The sequence below is a fragment of the Telopea speciosissima genome, chromosome 4, assembly GCF_018873765.1.
Source record: "Telopea speciosissima isolate NSW1024214 ecotype Mountain lineage chromosome 4, Tspe_v1, whole genome shotgun sequence".
NCBI classification, from domain to species: domain Eukaryota; kingdom Viridiplantae; phylum Streptophyta; class Magnoliopsida; order Proteales; family Proteaceae; genus Telopea; species Telopea speciosissima.
Window position 1 is genome coordinate 38402488 of NC_057919.1, and position 19997 is coordinate 38422484.

The following is a 19997-nucleotide window of genomic DNA, read 5'->3' on the forward strand; positions in this document are numbered from 1 at the left end:
CTGATGTAGTATATAGGTTTTTGAGTTCGACTTTCTTCCCTAACCAACACCGCACTGACCGCTATCAGGGTAGCGGCTAAGTAAACTTGAAGCTCCTCTTTTGGCTTGGGTCGGCTCAGAAGAGGCGGGTTCTCTAAGTATTTCTTGAGCTCTTCAAAAGCTTGCTGGCATTCGTCCGACCATATAAAGTCCTTCGGGTTCCGGATGTTCTTGAGGGCATTAAAGAACGGCAGACACTTGTCATCGATTTAGATCCTGGGCCTAGCCCGGCCCGGCCCGACCCTGTATTAATTATAGGTATATAATATTACATATATATATATATTATATACTTAATATAAGTATTTTCTTGACAAAAAAAAAAAAAAACAGAAGAGAATTGTACAGAGATAACTACTAGCTTTGTCATCATCATGAAGTGGGAACCCATAAAAAGAGTAGATAGGTCGGCCTGGTCGGTCGGCCTTGGCAGTCACCTCGGCCTGGGAGGTCGGCCCGAGAGGTTGGTCTCGGCAGTCAGCATGGCCAGGAGTTTATGGCTGACCTGTGTGAGCTCGGCTCTGTCAGGTGACTTATCGGAGATAGGGTCGGCCCGGTTTCCTGCTCAGCTCAGTTTGGTTCTCGGACTGAGGTCAGGTCGGCCACGTGGCAACCTCTGATCGGTGGGGTGTTTTATGCCTCATCATTGAGTTTTATATATTCGGTTCATTCATATTGCGTGTCTAATTTTGTGCTCAAAGCTCTTTCTAGATATTCTATTCTTGAGTTCATCTATTGGTTTTTTACCTGTTGTTGCAGACTGAACTTTACTTTGGTAGAGTTGATCTATCACTGGAATATTACAGCCCTAAGAATGAGCTGCAGTCACTCAACTCAATCCTCGCACAAATTGATAACTTACTCTCAGGTTCTGCACATACGAGAATTGATAGTCTCCAAGAATTGCATGATCTAGCTGTAGATATGATAACAGATTTTGGAGAGAAGAATAGTGAAGAAGTAAGGACTGAAAAGTGTAGCTGTGGTCCCGAAGAAACTTTATTAGAGTGGGGTAAAAAACATGGTGCAAGAACAAGGTTGCAGATTGCTCGTAAGTTTTCACCTGGATATTTGTCTATGTAAATTTTCTCTTTTACCGTTTGTGTGAGTACTTGGCCTTTTGAGGTGGCACTTCTATTAGTTTCACTGTTTAAGCGGTCTGGAAAATAATAGGGAAAAGAAAATGTAATTATTGATCTCTTGCATTTCCTTGATTCATTTGTAATACAGATGTTGAAGGAGCAGGAAGAGGAGTTGTAGCATCAGAAGATCTAAAAATTGGCGACTCTGCTTTAGAAATCCCTGAATCTATGATCATCTGTGAGGAGCTTGTTTATGAATCGGACATGGTATGTTCCAAAGTTCAGAAGCCTATTTAATGATATTCACCTATTCATTTTGCCGTAATCTTTGAACAAACTTAAAACACTTAAGTAAACTTGTCCTTTTGAATGTATTATCTGAATGAGACTCTAAGGAGTGCAGTCATCAACAAAAGGAGATGAAATAATTTGTGTTACTAAGGTTCCTCTTGTTTCAATGAAGATATTTTCCAACAAAAGGCGATGAAATAATTTGTGTTACTAAGGCTCCTCTTGTTCCAATGAAAATATTCTCCAAGATTTATTGAAAACCAATACAAAGTTGTAAAAGGATTAATAGGTGGAAAATATTTTACCGAAATGCAATACAAAAAGTTGGAAAACAACATCCACTTCTAAATTCCAGGATGTTGTTTCCCCAAAAAGGTGGTAGTATCTTGTTCATTGACATACATGGCACCCGTGGACTCGTGGAGGACTTTGCCCCCATCATATGGCTGGATTCTTTCCCTCAACCAACCATACCTAAACATGCTGATGCTTCCTTGTCATGGCCAAAAAAAAAAATTGACAAATGGCTAAAAAATATAAAATAATAATTTTCCAGTAAAATATTTTTTGATAAACAAATGGAGCCTTAAGGAACATTCCTTGGAGGATGCATCTCTTAGCATATCAAGTAGAGAAAAACTCGATACCAAACCATAAGCCATTGTTTCTATATTACAATCTTCACTGGATCAGCAGGCTGGATTTTTGGTGCATGTGGCCTTGCACCTTATTGATAGTGTTTGGAAAACTTTGGCCAAGATATTAGCTTCAGTGCCAAAAGGTTTTTTGTGGAAGGTGCTTATTGCAAATGAGCTCAGCAATCTATTATTTGGGAGCCTCGTTCCCAGGATTCTATGCTAGATCGGTTTGTCACTTTAAACTTTGGGCAGGATTACTTGCCTAATACTCATAAAGTACAGAAATTAGCTTCTATTCTGTCACCTTCTCTATTCTTCATCATGCCTGAGGTCCTTAAGAGGTTGGTTGTAGGTTAGTGGAAGGTGGTATATTGGACGCTTTGATTGGTTTCAGTTGGCACATGGACTCTCATTTTATTTATACTTTCTCCCCCCTTCAGTTTGTAAATGGCTTTCTGTTTTTCTCTGCAAAAGGTCTAAGATGCACAATAGCTGCTCCAAGGTGGCATCTTGCTTAGAAGTAACCTCAATAAAAGCAACACTTTGTGGTAATCAAGGTGAACATGCCAAATCTTGCTATCGACTTTGAGATTTAAGATGGGGAAGCTTTCTGCATCCTCTCTATGACGTTAGGAGCATCCTATTGGTTTAAGGCTGCTAGGCTACAGGGGGAATATTTTGAGAAAAGACTCACAGCATGAGAAATAAATTAAATCTCTAGGGAGTAATAATCACTCTCTTTCAGGGAGCCCTTTTTTAATAATTTTACTGTTAATTTCCTCTAGCTATCCCTCTTTTTTTGTTCTGAGGGGGGGTGGGCAGTGGAGGGGAGATAGAAACTTGACAAAGGTTTGAAGTCCTGATAATTCAGCTCTCTCTGTATCAACATTACGCCAGATTTTTTTTTTTTTTTTTTTGTGATATAATATTCACATTGTTATTGCATTCTTTATGTTTTCCTGGGATGCATTTGTTTATTCTCTATCCTCCCTCCCCCCCCCCCCCCCATAGATTACATGACAAGTTTACAAGTTAATAGTGTAATGGAACAAGTCCTACCATCAAAATTTGCAAGCATTAGAAGTTGTTTAAAAGTTGCATGTTGGATGGTCACATTGCTGAAAATACTGTGTTAGGTTGGGTATTTATATCTCTGTTCAAGAATAAAGAATTGTATACATGCCTCATGCCTGTACATGTATTTGGTTTCTGCCGGTGGTATCATAGTGGTCACGGCGTCTAGGTGACCCTAGGCGCTGGAGAGGGTTCAAAAGCAGAGCGACACCAATTAGGCGACCAAGGCGCCCAAGTCGACCAAGGCGCCTGGACACCTAGGTGTCGCCTAGGCGATGCCTTGACAACTATGCCGTGGTATCTGTTGGTCAAAAATCTGCTTCCTCTCACACCCACTGGACAAGTTTTTCTACTCTAGGCAGGAGCTGAGTCATCCTTCTTCCTGGCAATCGCTGACCCAGACAGTTTGATTGGTGGGTCACATCCTAATTGGTGTATAGTCCAAGAATTAGAAGGCCTGATCCATGTTTTCCTTCCTTTCAGTTTCATGTATTGAAAAAGATCAACACCATCACACCTGAGATATTGTTATTGTTGTGGAGCATGAAGGAGAGGTACAACTCTGATTCCAAATTCAAGATATATTTTGAGACATTGCCTGAAGCATTTAATACAGGTAGGATATTTTTCTCTTATCTCTAGCTTACCCCCTCCCCCATATTGCTCTCTCTCTCTCCAGACACCTCAACTGCTAAATTTGGCTTCAGAATATTTTGTTGTGGTTAGGGTCTTAGGGAGAGGTTGAGAAGCACAGTTTGATATCCCTACTTGAGAGTCCAGAGGATCTGTTTTTTATCCTAATGAAGAGGCAGAAGTCTATTTGTTGATCAATTGGTATCTTATGCCCCATATTCAACTAAGGATCTAATAACTGATTGAATAGTAGCAGAATAAATCAGATTTGCCAAAACAGAGCTAGAAATCTGAAAAATTTATGAATCCATGTTGGAACAGGATTTCTAGTATTAATTAGAAAGTTCAGATTTTGAAACCATCACAAGATTTAGAACTAATAAGAAAACAGAGAACTGAAGTCAAAATTCAGGGATCAATTTTAAAACAAGTGATTTGAAGAAATCCTAGTTGAAGTAGGAAACTCGATTTCAATGGGAAAGATGGGATTTTTTTTTTGGTTTTTGAAGCAGAACTAAATAGAAAAAAAGAAAAAAAAAAAAAAGGATATGATCTGGAATCACTATTTGTTGGATTGCGGTCAGAATACCGTGGGGGTATTCTGGACTTTTTACCTTTTTATTATGATTTCTATTATGTACAGCCGACTCTATATTAGAGTTGGCTATGTTAGGGGCAATTCTGCCCATGTAATTTTTATTCTTTATTATAAATACAGAGCTTGGGATCAGTCTTTTATCATCCAAGCAATATTCTCTAATTTGGATTTGCTAACATGGTATAAGAGTAGGTTTCGAATTAGGGTCCTCCCTTCTCTTCCATTCTTGATTTTTCCTTTCTCTCTCTTTCATTCTCGATTTCTTCTTCCCTCCTCTTTATCCTTTTGTTCTTCATTCTCCCACAAGGGCAGCACTGATGAGGTAATCTAAAGATCCAGATGCTGCCCTCCATTGCCTCATTCATGATATAAACAATTATGCTCGATAGAAGATAGCTCCCTATCTGCAATATTTGCAGACTTCAAGGTTTTTTTTGAATTGATTTTCTCTACAGTACAAGGACTCGATTCACCTTCTTGAAGTGCAAGAACTGCAGAAGATTATTGCGCAAGACTCTATCTCTTCTCATAGATCGATTTTTTTCTTCAATATCTGGTTTTTTTGAAAACTTGAAAAATATCGATCTTTTTGTTGCTGGTTTCTGTTGAAGCTGATTTTTGGAAGGGTGATTCTCCAATCATATAGGCACACTCGATCTCAGTTACAACTTCATCCATCAAGTTTTTTGGCACCATTCCCCCCTATATCGATCTCACCAAAAACAAGTTTTTTTTTCAAAACCCTGACAAAATCGATCTAGGGGATTGCCTTGTCCACTACTGCTGATTTTTTAAGACATATATTCTCATCTATAAAGGACTCTCTTCTTCAATTTCTGGGGCTTCTCTTGGAATTTTTATTGGGTTTCTCATCACAACAGCTTCTCTGCGATTATGGGTGACTCAGAAAATTCCACTGCTACTTCTGATCACGATGGCCAAGGCAAAACAGAATATCACAATTTTCCTGCTAATCTCATCAAACTGGATGGCTCCAACTACCTGCTATGGTCTCGATCTGCATCCTTTGCCATTTGGTCGTGGCCTTATTGGCCATATTAATGGCACCAATGTTATGCCAACTACCCTTGCTCCTCTTCAAGCTTGCCAACAACCCCAATACCCACAACAGCCACACCCGGCCGGGCCCACCCTTTCCCCTACCCCCCCTTCCTTTTGGCGGCCATTCTCCTTTTCCCACACTTGAACAGTCCTATGCCTCGGTCTCCTTTGACGAAAATCGTAGGGCTGCTATGTTACATCCTACACCTATTAAAAGATCAGCTCTCCAGACTGCTTCCACGGCTATTCCTATCCCTACTGGGAACTCCTCTTCTGGTAATTCTACCAAGGGCACTGTTACTTGTGGACATTGTAACAAGCCCTACCACACCAAAGAGAAATGTTGGAAGCTTCATGGGAAACCAACAAACTTTGAGGCCAAACATGCCGCCAAGATGAAAACAAAAAACAAGGCAAATCACTCTGAGACTGTTACCATAGCTCCAGATACTGACATTGGTCTATCCTAGGATGATCTACAGGCATTTCTACGTGTGCTAAAGTCTTCTGTTGCTGTTGCCTCTACTACATCAGCTACTGCCAATTCCTCTGCTCCTTCAGGTTTAAACTTTGCCAAGTCAAATATTTCTTCCCATCCTTGGATCGTAGATTCTGGAGCTACAGACCACATGACTGGTTCCTCTAGCCTTTTCCATCGCTATTCTCCCACGTCTGGAAAAAGAGTCATCAACTGCACTTCCTCTCTTACTTTGTTTTCTGTTTTGCACATTCCAAATTTTACTACTAACCTCCTTTCCATTAGTAGTATTACTCGTGATCTCAACTGCAAAGTAACCTTTTTTCCTTCCCATTGTGTTTTTCGAGATCTAGTGACAGGAAAGACGATTTGCTGTGGTAAATTCATGGTGGATTGTACCTGCTTGATGATGGTCGTCCTTCTCCACCAACAGCACCTCTGCCACTACATCAGAACTCCTTAGTCTCTTCGGAACTTTACCAATGACACTCTAAATTAGGTCACCCATAAATAGGCACTTTATCTCATTTATTTCTTGCTTTAGTAAAAGGTTATAATTGTGTTCTGGCCAAACAGAATCGTTCAACTTATTCTATTTCAAATAAAAGGAGTTCTTCTTTTTCCATTTGGTGCATTCGGATGTTTAGGGCCCTAGTCGTAAAACTTCCCTTTCTGGTCATCGTTGGTTTGTTTCATTTATTGACTGTCACTCTAGAAACACATGGGTATATCTTATGGAGACAAAAAATTAGTTTATTTCATGTTTTCAGCATTTTCATAAAATGGTCCAAACTCAGTTCCAGGCTACTCTCAAAATTTTGAGAAGTGATAATAGAACTGAGTATAAGGAATCTCACTTTCAAAAATACCTTGTTGATCGTGGCATTATTCACTAGACTAGTTGTGTCGATACCCCAGCCCAAAATGGTATGGCTGAAAAGAAGAACTGCCACTTATTAGAAGTGGCCAGAGCATTGATGTTTACTCAACATGTTCCTTCTCAATATTGGGGGAATGCTGTTCTCACTACAGCCTATCTCATTAATCGGTTGCCTACTCGGGTTCTTGACTCCCGTAGCCCGACTGAGGTTTTACTTGGGACTTCATCCTTTGTGGTTTCACCCAAAGTGTTTGGTTGTGTGTGTTATGCTAGAGATATAAAATCTCCTAGGAAACTTGAACCCCATAGGTTACGGTGTATTTTTTTGGGTTATTCTCCAACCTATAAAGGTTATAAGTGTTACCATCCCCCTTCCCGTCATACTCTGGTCAATATGGATGTAATTTTCATGAAAGCCTTTTATATTATTCTTCACCACCTCTTCAGGGGGACAGTTCTAGTGAAGATGTGTTTGACCTTTGAGGTTCCTCCCCTTGAGGTTCCTATTTTATCCCCTCCTTGTGAAGAGGTAACTGCTGCCCAGCCTCCTTTGGTTGCTGCCCACCCCCCTTTAGCTGCTGCCCCTTCATCCGAAGGGGCAGCAGCTGGTAATGTTCCTATTTAGGGGGAGCTGACTCCAGTCCAGAGAACCATTGGTGAATTTCATAAGAGAATTGACAACTCCAACATTATCACCTATCAAAAACGATGTTCCAAAAAAGGGTAGCTTCAATCCACTGTAGCACCAATACCTATCCAGTTGCCGACTCAGGATCCAGATCTTACTTCTTCTTGTAAGTCTTCTTTTTCCGACCTACCTATTGCTCATCGCAAAGGTACTAGGACTTGCACTCAGCATCCCATATCTCGTTTTATTTCTTATAGTTCTTTTTCTCCTTCCTTTCGTGCAATTGTATCCTCTCTTTCTTCTATTTCTATTCCTAAAAATTGGCAGGAAGCATCTACAGATGGAAAGTGGAAGGCAGCAATGTTGGAAGAAATGAGAGCATTGAAAAAAAAATAATACGTGGGATCTTGTGGCTCTTCCTCCAGGGAAAAAACCAGTGGGATGTAAATGGGTGTTTGTGGTCAAACAGAAAGAAGATGCGACAGTGGATCGATATAAGGCACGTCTAGTTGCAAAGGGCTTTACTCAAACATATGGAGTTGACTATCAGAAGACCTTCGCACCAGTGGTGAAACTCAATACTGTAAGAGTATTATTGTCTTGTGTTGTAAATCTTGGGTGGGACCTTCAGGCTTCAGTAGTTGGATGTGAAGAATGCCTTCCTCCATGGAGAGCTAGAGGAAGAGGTATATATGGATATTCCACCAGGCTTCTCTGATGATAAGACCAAAGGCAGGGTCTATAAATTGAAGTGTGCTCTTTATGGGTTGAAGCAATCACCTAGAGCTTGGTTCGGCAGGTTTCACAAGGCTATGGTTTCAGTGGGATACAAGCAAAGCAATGATCATACATTGTTCATCAAACGAGTTGGTATTAAGGTAACTATTTTCATAGTCTATGTTGATGATATTGTGGTAACCCAAAATGATGGTGATGAGATCAAGAAATTGAAGCATTTCCTTGGCCATGAGTTTGAAATAAAGGATCTGGGAACTCTAAAATATTTTCTAGGGATAGAGGTTGCTCGATCTTCAAAGGGCATATTTCTTTCTCAAAGGAAATATATCCTAGATCTATTGTCTGAGACTGGGCTATTAGGGTGTCATCCTTCAGATACCCCCATGGAAGCTACAACAAGATTTAAGGAGAAAGAAGGTGAACCAGTTGACAAAGGTCGCTAACATGGTGGGCAAATTGATCTACCTCTCTCATACTAGACCAGACATAGCTATTGTTGTGAGTTTGGTAAGCCAGTTTATCCATGATCCTTATTCCTCTCATATAGAGGCAGTCCTTCGCATCATGCGATACTTAAAGTCTGCCTCAGGAAAAGGAATACTGTTATCTCCCAGTGGTCATCTGAAAGTTGAATCTTACACCGATGATGCTGATTGGGCTAGCTCTACCAATATAAAATCCATTTCTAGATATTGCTCCTTTGTGGGTGGAAACCTTGTCACATGGCATAGCAAGAAGCAAAATGTTGTGGCAAGATCCAGTGCTAAAGTAGAGTTCCGTGCAATGGCACAAGGAATCTGTGAATTGTTATGGCTTAGAGGATTGTTGCAAGATATTGGTGTCACAGTTATCAAGGCGTCGCCATGGCGTCCAAACTCCTTGGTCGCCTTGGACGCCTTGGGCGCCATGGCAGGCACCTTGTTTTTTTACCCTCTAAAATGCCATGGTCGCCTTCCCGCCTTGATAACTATGATTGGTGTTGCTGTCCATCATCCCATGATGTTGTATTGTGATAATAAAGCTGTAGCATTGCTCATAACCCTGTCGAGTATGATCGTACCAAGCATGTGGAGGTTGACAGACATTTCATCAATAAGAAGCTTGAAGCCGGACTCATTTTGTTCCCTTTATGAAGTCTACTGATCAGTTAGCCGATGTGTTCACTAAGGGGCTAAGTGGCAAAGTGTTTCATCCTATTCTAGTCAAGTTGTGTGACATATATGCACCAACTTGAGGGGGATTGTTGGATTGTATGGGCCAAAACACCGTGGGGGTATTCTGGACTTTTTACCTTTTTATTATGCTTTCTATTATGTACAGCCGACTCTAATATAGAGTCGGCTATGTTAGGAGCAATTCTGTCCATGTAATTTTTATTTTTTATTATAAATACAGAGCTTGGGATCAGTCTTTGATCATCCAAGTAATATTCTCTAATTCAGATCTGCTAACACTATCTGGTCTGCAAGGCTAGAATCACCTCCAGTACCCCAACCTTGGAAACATCACTAAGGGTTCATCAAGGAGCCAGCCTACCGAATCATCATAGAACCAAAGGCAACAAGCCAAATCCATTACTCAAAATTGTGTACAACGTTGTAGCCCCCATAGTTCGGTCTGGTCGAAATCACTGAAATTTTGCCAAAACTATGCATTTCTCAAGCTAGTTTCGATTTGATGTTTCGGTGGGCAATGGCCATAGTAGACTCTGAAACTTTAGGGAAACATTGTTTAGGTTAAATAAACATATGTAAACCTTCAAATTGCACCAAAAAAAAAAAGAAAAAAATCACATAAAGTGGTGTTTTGGATTTGCACCCTTGGTTGTCAATAAACGTCGAACCTTGTTGTATACCTTATGTAATATTGCCTATTCTACACATTGTTTTAATACTGTAAGACATAATTGGCAAGCATAACAAATAAAATACGCAAGAATGCGTAGAGGAACATAACACTAATTAATTATTTAACAAATAAGTAGAAACTACAAGTACAGTTAACAATACATAGACACCCAAGTCTTCCATATTCCAACAATACAATACTGTGATTATCTACTAATATGAACGATGACATGTTGGATCGGGTCCACTCATAGCCTGATGGAGCCAACATGCATTGTCCTCTGATTGCATGACAAATGCATGCCACAATAGTTTGCGAAAAGAAACGGAAGTAATATAAACTATGACACCCAAGTCTTCCATGTTCCAATAATACAATACTATGATTGTCTACTAATATGAACTATGACATGTTGGATCAGGTCCACTCATGGTCTGATGGAGCCGACGTGCATTGTCCTCTGATTGCATGACAAATGCATGCCACAACAATGTGCGAGAAGAAACAAGAGTAGTCCTCCATAGCTGCCCTATAAACGGTCTCATCTACATATTGCAGGTAACCTATCCTAGGGTATAGGTCTCCATAGTGTAAAGAACCAGCCACTTCAAAGATGGTGTTGGCTGCATGTAAGGCTGGTAGGTTGGGTAGGAGAAGAAGCTATCAACAAAGGACAATCCAGTATGTCCCTATGAGTGGGCTTCATACTCATAACTGGGAATGGATGAAGAAGATGCATGCTCCCCAACACTAGTGAAATGACCATATGGATTGTACTCTGAAAGGGGGTCTCTCCCGTAAAGGTGGGGCATGCCAGTGCCCACTTCCTTTGTTGTCCTCTATACTCATCCCTCCCAGAGTGCTAGACAAGTTATCAACATCCATACAATCAGCCTGCTCATCTGCTCGGAACTGGAGATGAGGTCCTTTCATGTAGCCTGCACGTGGGGCTACACGTGTACCGTGGTCCGTAACTTGTGTGGCATGATCAAATTGGGTTTTCCAAGTGAATCGAATCGGCTCCGGCTCCTATACCTCCTCTGCCTGGTCATACTCCTCTCGAAGTCCTATATATCTATCACCACCATCATCGTCGTCGTTACCACCACCATCATCGTCGTCGTCACCGCTACCATCATCGTTGTCATCTCCATCACCTCTATTAGTAGACAGAGATGGTATGGGGGAGTCTAACCACCTAAGGAAGTGGGCCACTTAGGGTCCTCATCATCATCCCTACCAGGTGTGGGATCAATCAATCAGGGTGTCTGTGAGTGTATCCGACCCGTTGTAGCCATGTACTCATTCATATCAATACCCATCTCACTGGCTATGTTGTGGTCAGGCCTATCCCCAGCCTAATCCATTACTGGCTCACCTCTATCCCTCACCCACTCCACCAAGGGATCCTTATCATCTGGCTCGATCTACAAAATGTCGGCGAGCTTGATTTGGTTAGTGTCGTTCTACATACGCATGCTTATGTGCTGCATCTTCAGCCTCATATTGTAGTGCACATACAACCAGTTAGTGAGACATTCTGAACCTAATCGGTTGTGCCTCTTTGAGTAGATGAGCGAAAACATACTCCAGTGTCGCTCACTGCCGGCAACGAAACATGTCTCAGATAGGACCTTGATTACTCACTCTAGTTGGATCAATACAACAACAACAAACTCAGCCTTATCCCAACTTAATGGGTCAGCTAATTGGATCCAAACAAAACAAAATAGGGAAAACTGAGGTCTAACCAAAAAAGAGGAATGAGGAGATGGGAAAAGAGGGATGAGGAAAGAAATGAGAAATGAAAAACGGAGAATGACAAATGAAAGATGAAAAATATATAGAAAAAAGAAAGATGAAAGTAAGAGGAAAGAGGCACAACCTAGTAGGTCGGAAGAATCTCTGTTAAATGGATCCTTGTCCTCCAATAGGCTCTATCTGAGGTTATACTTGGTACAAGACCTAGACAATGCATGTCCTTCCTCACAACTTCTCCTATGGTCATTTTAGGCCTGCCCCTGGCTCTTTAGCTCCTTCAATCGGAATCATATCACTCCTCCTTACTGGGGCATCCCTAGGCCTCCGTTGAATACTTGAATATGACCATACCACCTTAAACAACTCTCTCGGAGCTTGTCATTGATCGGTGCAACTCCCAACTCCTCTCTAATATTTCTATTCCATACTTTATCCTTCTTACTTTTTCCACACATCCATCTTAACATCCTCATCTCTATTACATATAGCTTCTCAATATGACATGTCTTAAGTGCCCAAAATTCAGCCCCATGGCCCATACATCATAGACGGTCGTACAACAGTCCTATAGAACTTTCCTTTAAGCTTTAAAGGCATACGTCGGTCACACAACACTCTGGACTCACCTCTCCACTTCATCCATCCCACTTTAATTCTCTATGAAACATCATCATTTATGTCACCTTCTTTATTTATGATTGACCCCAGATTTCTAAACTAGTCACCCTGCGGTATTTCTCTTTCGCCAATTCGCACCATGCCAGTATCCATCGTAGTGTGACTAAAATTACACATCAGATACTCCAGCTTCGTTATACTAATCTTAAAGCCTCTTGTTTCCAAGGTTGATCTCCATAACTGTAACTTAGCGCTAATCCCTTCTTTTGTCTCATCCACCAAAACGATATCATCGGTGAAAAGCATACACCACGTGACCTCGTCTTTGATGCTCTTAGTTAGATTGTCCATGATAAGCGCAAATAGATAAGGGCTTAAGCTTGTTCTCTAGTTGGGTCAATGTTTTCCCTTTTTTTCAAGTGCTCTTCTATTTTGGCCTTTATGTGCATGTAATTTTGTTGTTTTTAATCTCTATCCTTGGGCCAATAAATACCCATGCATGATTCCAGCCTGCAGATCTTTCATTGACAATCAGGAAAGAAATTGGCTGGTTTCTAATATAATTATTGGGATTCTCAATTTGTTGGTTAGGATTCTTCCCAAACCCCCTCCCCCAAAATAAAGAAAAAAAAAATCTTCCACACATGATGCTTCCAGCAATTTCCCATTGCCAGGGTTTCAGCATTTTGTTAGTGTCTAAGATGGCTATGTGGTCAATGATTTTGGTTCCATTTATTTTCCATCAATATTACTTGTGATGTTGCTCTCAATCTGTTGGAATACCAAGACTGTTGAATTTTCACCATTGAAAAAGATAAGAAGTAAAGATAATTTCTTTTCATTATTTTTACATATAGCAACTTGATTAAAGAAAGTGAACATAATCCCTATATTTAACTTTTTAACTAATTTAAATTCATCTTTCAAATAGACAAATCCAAATAACAGGATCTTCATGTATTTCTCTTAAACTTGGAGTCATATTCTAGCCTGGGAGACCATAACCTCTTATATAGAGGTAGGGCCACACCAGCTGGCTTATTAGGGTGACCTTTGGCCATTCAATTTCTCTTCTTCAGATCCTTAGACATCTTGGGTTGCGCTGAAACGTTATTTGTGTTATTATATTATCTGAATTTTTGCTCTTACTTTTAATTGATTTTCATTTAAAAGTATTGAGAGACCATCATGCTTGGTACTCATCCCACTCTGCATTTTAAAACTGTAGCTACTACATGTTGAGACTTTCTTTGATTAACACTTTTGCCTACATTTTCCAGGATTAAGCTTTGGAATCGATTCACTTACTGCTTTAGAGGGAACTTTGTTGTTTGAAGAGATAATGCAAGCAAAAGAGGTGCTTGGGACTGACTTCTTTGAGGGACCATCTAGCTTCCTTTTATGCTCTTTCAAACTTCTGACCTGTGTAATTTGGTGCTTGGGACTGACTTCTTTAGAAAATCTGAGGTTAAAATTCTGCCTTAAATGTTTGAAATAATGAAATACTTTGGGCAGTTTGAAAGAGCATATAAGAAGTGGAAGAAGTTTCCCTCTGGAACTGACTGACATGATTTGTGGTAACTAAAAGAAGTTTGACCACCTCCTGAACTTGTTTTTGTTGTTATTTTGTTGCAGCACCTGCGCAGACAATATGAGGATTTGTTTCCCATCTTAAGCAGTTCACATCCTAATGTATTTCCTCCAGAGCTATATACATGGGAGCAATTCCTTTGGGCCTGTGAGCTCTGGTACTCTAATGGCATGGAAGTTATTCTTACAGATGGAAAGTTGAGGACGTGCTTGGTTCCTCTTGCAGGCCTTTTTAATCATTCAGTTTGCTACTCTCTCTCTCTCTCTCTCTCTCTCTCTCTCTCTCTTTTCTTTTTCCTTTTCCTTCTGTACTTATTAAATACAAAAGCACCATTCAGTTGAGCTGCAGAATTTCTTGAGAGGTCATACAGTGTACTTACAGTTAGCACAAGGATAATGAACAAGGGAGGTGCTGGAGGCACTGAAAAATGGTTATGCCCACCATTCAATTCTGCCTCAGCTTGTAATCATCCTAATACTAGAACTGTGCAAATTCTGTAGTTCTGTGAATCATTTGATGCACACAATTTAGGGATCATTTAACAAAATTGTCTGACAGATCAGATTCCTTTAGTCTTTGATCAGGAAATGGGAGCTTACAATTTCTTGTATACTAGCCGGGGCCCAATGAGTTGATGAATTTGGAGACAAAATTGAAGTATGTTTTGTTTAACAGACTTTATGGTGAATATTGGAACTTGCCAATATTCATGAAGTCTGTTTTCTTTAACAGACTTTATGCAGCACACAAATTGATCTGCCATTTCTATATGTATAGTGAGCTTAATTTTTTATCTTGCCCAACCAATGAGGATGATGTTTAGCTGCTGTATATGAAAATCCTCATGAGAATTAATGTTGTCCAATTGTATAGTAACTTGAATGCAGTTTGGGAATGTTTTCTGGAAGCATTCCAGACATTATAATTGTCCCAGCATTGGAGTGCTCCACTGCCGGGAACCTTAGGATCATTCAGAATGCTTCTATGGAGAATTTCCAGACTGCCAGCTATGTTCCCAAAATCTCCGAAGCCTTGAGGACCATGAGAACAAATACATCATTTTTTCTACTACACTTAGTGGCGATTCTGATTTTTTTTCACCCTCTCTTTGCAGCTGTGCCCACATATACTGCATTATGGAAAAGTAGATTCAGCAACAAAATCCTTAAAATTTTCTCTTTCAAGACCTTGTAGAGAAGGAGAACAATGCTATCTTAGCTATGGGAACTTTTCTAGCTCTCATCTTCTTACCTTCTATGGTTTTCTTCCAAATAGAGATAACCCCTATGATGTCATTCAACTGGGTAATTTTCTTGCTGCTGTGTGTTTTATCATAAATATTTGTCTTGCAAGATGTACTAAACCTTGTGTTTTCTTTTGGTCCTTACAATTATGTGATTGATCCTTTCTAGACGTTAAGCTTTAGTTCGGAACAGTTTGTTGGCATTTGCTATAAGAAATTTGAATAGGAGGGAATTATATGATTACAGCCTCAATTCCCTTCAATAATTTTGGTCTGTGTAGTTGACCAGCCACCCCTTAAATTCATAGTAGGGGTGGAACTTCGGTTAGGTACAATAAAAACTGAACATAATGAACTTATTATGTTGTACCACAGGGGTCTACTTGTCATACCCTTGTGGTTTATTATTATGTGTCTGGTACATTAAGTAGTACACATGTGATACCTTAAGGGTATACTTGTCATTGTAGCTTGTTTTCATTATAAATATACATATCTACTGATTAGAGATTCATTTAATTCTCTCCAATCAGTAGTGCTTCTTGTTGCTACCTTCTCTTCTTCTCTCTACGGTTCTTCTTGTTATTGATTGTTCCAGGTCTGAAACTGTATCAATTCTGTTTGGACTCTGATTAGAAGACATTGGGTTGAGCTTCTGCTGAAAAATCTGAAACCACTCATAATATTAATTGGGCTTAGGTCAAGTTCTTTGGCAATCCAACCCTGCCTGAGCTAAGAGTATCTATATGCTGCAAAAAGAAATTTTATAGTTTTATCCTTGCATATTGCACTAGTTTCATATGATCTTTGTGAGGACTGAAGATGAGCTCTTATTAAGGTTAATATCTATTGTCTTGTTTTTCAGTTTATTTTGATACCAATCCAAGTTGCTAGGGTTGACAATTAGCATGTGAGTTGGCCTAAACTGGGCCAGCTCAGGTAGGATTGTGATTGGGTAGGCTTTACCCTGTGATAGATTAGAAAACATACCAAGAATGAATATCCTACCTGTCTGCTAAGTGCTGAGTTGGATTAATATCCTGGCTTGAATGTTTGATATACTAATGAACAGATGTCCAAAAAGTCTATCTACTGTAACCATCTGATGCTTAGGAACATGTCAAAAAGTGAGTTACTTTCAGATGATGATCAAATACAAGAAGTCTATAAATAAGTAATCAGTTTTTTATGAATTGATCGAGTAGGTCAATTCATATGCCCCTCCAAAGACCTTGTAATAGTGGGAGCCTTGTGCACTAGGTACGCACGCCCTTTTTTATCGAGTCGGTCCAGGGGTCCACTTCTTTTCGTTCCTAGTCCTGAAATTTAGTGTTTTTTTGATTTTCTTATGATGTGATGTCAACCATTGCTTCAAAATTAGTAACCTTATTTGGTTTTCCTTGTTTCACTGCAGATATTGATGATCTAAATGCAGATGATTCCAGGAGTTGCCTCGTGTCTGATTGGACCACTCATATGGTGCGGGGGACATGGTTATCAACTATTCATGATCTCTTCTATTATGGGTTGCCACATCCATTATTAGATCATCTCCGTGGGTCTATTGATGAAGATAAGATGCATCCAACAGCATCTGTAAGTCTCCTTTCATTCTTCACACTTTCTGCTTACTGTTTAGTCTTTCCTAATATTTTAATTGCTGAAATCGGATTGATCTTTTTTCTGCATTGGTCTTTTTTATCTATATCCTTGAGTTCCTTCTGGAGAACCAAGATACCCTATTAGTAAGAGGATATTGAGAATCTAAGGCATACCATTGGCATATCTTTCTATTAATTAGTTCACCTCTTATTCATTGGGCCACCACTCGATTTGCATCTGTATCACAGCCAAATGTCCAGCAATGCTAGTAGGGATGGATATGGGGCGGGGCAGGGTGGAGTGATACCTATACTGCCCTACGAAATATGCACAGGGCTTGCCAATTTTATGATGCAACCAGTGCAGGGCCCCCGCAGGTTGAGGTGGTGGGATGGATGGGTGGCCCCTCTGCTTTCTAAAACCAGACCCATCCATAACCCAATATTGGTCATATTAGGATCTAACCCATTAAGGCAGGGCCCTATATAACCTGTAACTGATGCTATTGGTAAAACATACTTGCAGTGTACCCAAATTACTGTTAATCATCTTGTGGTTACTGGTTAGCATTCTCGTACATTATGTGATTTCCAATAACAAATTCCAAATCCAGCTCTTTCCATTCAAATTTTGTTTCATACAGAAAAACTTGATGAATGAGGTGGAAGTCCTCAACATGATCAAATCCATCTTCAGTCCTATGATGGATGAACTCGGTGATCCAGAAGATATCGTCAGGTAGACATACTCGAGGAAACATTTAGTAGCATTTTTTCTAGTACTAGATTTTTTTTTTTCTCCCTCCTAAGAGAAGATGGTTCATTTTTTACAGGGAGAATCTGAACTGGGATTTAAAGCTGGCATTGGAATTTAAAGATCTCCAGAGGAGGATCATATCTTCAGTTTTGGACTCATGTTCTGCTGGTCTTGAATTGTTGAACAACCAATTAAATAGTCAGACCCAATCCAAACAAATCGAGGAGAGAAGAAGCCAGTAAGATGGGTTAGAAGTATGTGCCCGCCACTACAGAACTGGAATACTGATCTTCCCAATGCAAATCAATGCTTTTTGCAGTGCATCATCCCTTAACTTTCGTAAAACTAACCATTAAAAAAAAAAAAAAAAAGGGTAAATGACACCGTGGGTACCTAATGTTTCGAGAAATTGCAGCTAAGATACCTAAGATACCTAATGTTTCACATAAAAAAAAGGCTAAACCAGGAAAACATTAGTCAAGTTAATCTAATAATTTATTTATTTCTAATTTTATCCTTTAATATCTTTTTTTATAGAAAAAAAAGAAGAAGATAAGCATTAAAGTAAGGATAATATGTTGTTTAAAGAACCACAGCCCGAGATTCCCTTATCTAGCTTGCTTGGTTTGATGGCAAACTTGTTAAACAGAGCTATAGCCCTAGAATTCCTATAATTACAAAAAAATAATTGTTTGAGAATACGAGTCTAGAAGTTTAAAAATATTAAAGGAGTTCCACATGTCTTGGGTAGTATATGGTTCCTTGATCAAGTCTTGCAGCTCCTTAGGTGCATTCTAGACTTGTATAGTAGACCATCCATAGGAATTTACAAATTGTGGCCCTTGTAGAAGTTCCCTAGCTGATGCCTTTGTACAATTACTTGTCAAAATAGAGTTAATTTCAACCAAAAGAAAGGAATCATTATGCAATGCATCAAAAGTCCATCTGGATTTGTTTACACATCTGTTAGAGTAACCTACATAAATCAAAACAGGTTATGTTAAATTTGTGATGGTTGAAATAGAGCAAGGAGTAGATATATTACCATTTTCATCTTTCCATTGAATCAAATCCTGTAAGGGGATTGGAAAGAGACGTAGATCAACAATCCATCGATTAATGTTGTCGAGGATTAGCTTTGGATTAGGAGATGAACCCATCTTTGCAACTCGGTTCCTGTGATGCCAAATGAAATAAGTGGATATAGAAATGACACTAAAGGCCCATTTGCAGTTGTTTTTAGTGAGGGATAAAGAGTGGTTGGAGATCACAGAGGTCCCATTGCCCAGATTTGGGTTGGTATGTGACATGAAAATATAGCATGCTACAGATATTCTTGAGATATATTGCATACAGGGCATAGGGGATCAGTTATACCCCATTTTGAGAGAGATTCTTTAATTGGGATTCCATTATGGAAAGTCCTCCAAAGATGGACTTTGAACTGAGTATGTATCCGAAGTTTCCAAACGAAATTCTACCATTTTGAATTGGGTTGGGGAACATGTCCCCCTGGTGGTTGAGTTGTTTGAATAAGAAATTTGGAGGCCAGTTTAATGGAAAAACTGCTTGATGATGATAGTTTACTCCACCAGAAATCTGGTCCTTGGGTGTTAAATCCGTGTCCAAAACCCGGTTTGGTTTGAACCTTTTGTGTAGAATTGGGAGCGGAGTACGCTCGTGAAATGTGGGTAATGATAATCAAGCCATCCTGCCATCCCACAAGATTGTCGATCGTAGCTCGGGGGAAGTCGTCGAGGATAGGTACATCGACAGAGATAGGGGGAAGTTTGTCTTCAAGGGTGCATTTCTAGAATTTCCTCATTTCGAAGGTCTGCACGACCCGCGCCTGGTGTATCGGTTCCCACTTGTATAGATGATTGGGAGTAAGTTGGTATCCTAATAGCTCAAAAGTATAAATACTAGAATGGGCTTTGGACTTTATAATTCTTCTAATAATATTATGGGCCTAGTAATATAATGGGCCCAATAACTTAAAACTTGACCTAAGGATAACCTCTATCCTAAACATGTCCTAGCAAAATGGACCTAAAGACCTAAGACCAACCAAACAAGACCTAACGCCTAGATGGGTTATTAGAAAACCTAAATCATTATTCACCTTACAATACAACTCAAATCGTGGAGAGGAGTGGAGAGAAAGAAAGAAAGAACGAAGAAGAAGAAGATGAAGGAAGGAGAAGGAAAAGGGAGGTGTTTTTTTTCCCCCCCCCCCCCCCCCCCCCCCCCCCCCCCCCCCCCCCAACACCCCCCCCCCCCCCCCCCCCCCCCCCCCCCCCCCCCCCCCCCCCCCCCCCCCCCCCCCCCCCCCCCCCAAACCCACCCCCCCCCCCAACCCCCCCCCCCACCCCCACCCCCCCCCCCCCCCCCCCCCCCCCCCCCCCCCCCCCCCCCCCCCCCCCCCCCCCACCCCCCC

General features: G+C 40.3%; 2 protein-coding genes across 2 annotated transcripts in view; both read left to right on the forward strand.

Moving 5' to 3' along the window:
* The first annotated feature begins 535 nt into the window (after window positions 1-535).
* LOC122659276 lies at window positions 536-17885 on the forward strand. The gene is made up of 10 exons (XM_043854407.1): window positions 536-548; window positions 767-1090; window positions 1270-1388; window positions 3608-3740; window positions 13649-13725; window positions 14004-14201; window positions 15074-15263; window positions 16617-16798; window positions 17448-17542; window positions 17637-17885. The coding sequence occupies exons 1-10, from the start codon at window positions 536-538 to the stop codon at window positions 17800-17802; spliced, it is 1497 nt and encodes a 498-aa protein (XP_043710342.1). The 3' UTR covers window positions 17803-17885.
* A 1907-nt stretch (window positions 17886-19792) lies between these two features.
* LOC122659277 (basic proline-rich protein-like) overlaps window positions 19793-19997 on the forward strand; it is a gene marked incomplete at its 5' end in the record, with an annotated part of 3944 nt that continues 3739 nt past the window's right edge. The window contains one exon of the mRNA XM_043854408.1: window positions 19793-19997. This exon is cut by the window's right edge and continues 444 nt beyond it. Within this exon, the coding sequence (XP_043710343.1) occupies window positions 19793-19997 (205 nt within the window).

What these genes read in the sequence shown, in the direction of transcription:
- LOC122659276 (XM_043854407.1), top strand. An exon ending in AACAAGGTTGCAGATTGCTC is followed by an intron (nt 1,091 to 1,269) that starts GTAAGTTTTCAC and finishes TTTGTAATACAG; the next exon opens with ATGTTGAAGGAGCAGGAAGA. An exon ending in GATCCAGAAGATATCGTCAG is followed by an intron (nt 17,543 to 17,636) that starts GTAGACATACTC and finishes CATTTTTTACAG; the next exon opens with GGAGAATCTGAACTGGGATT.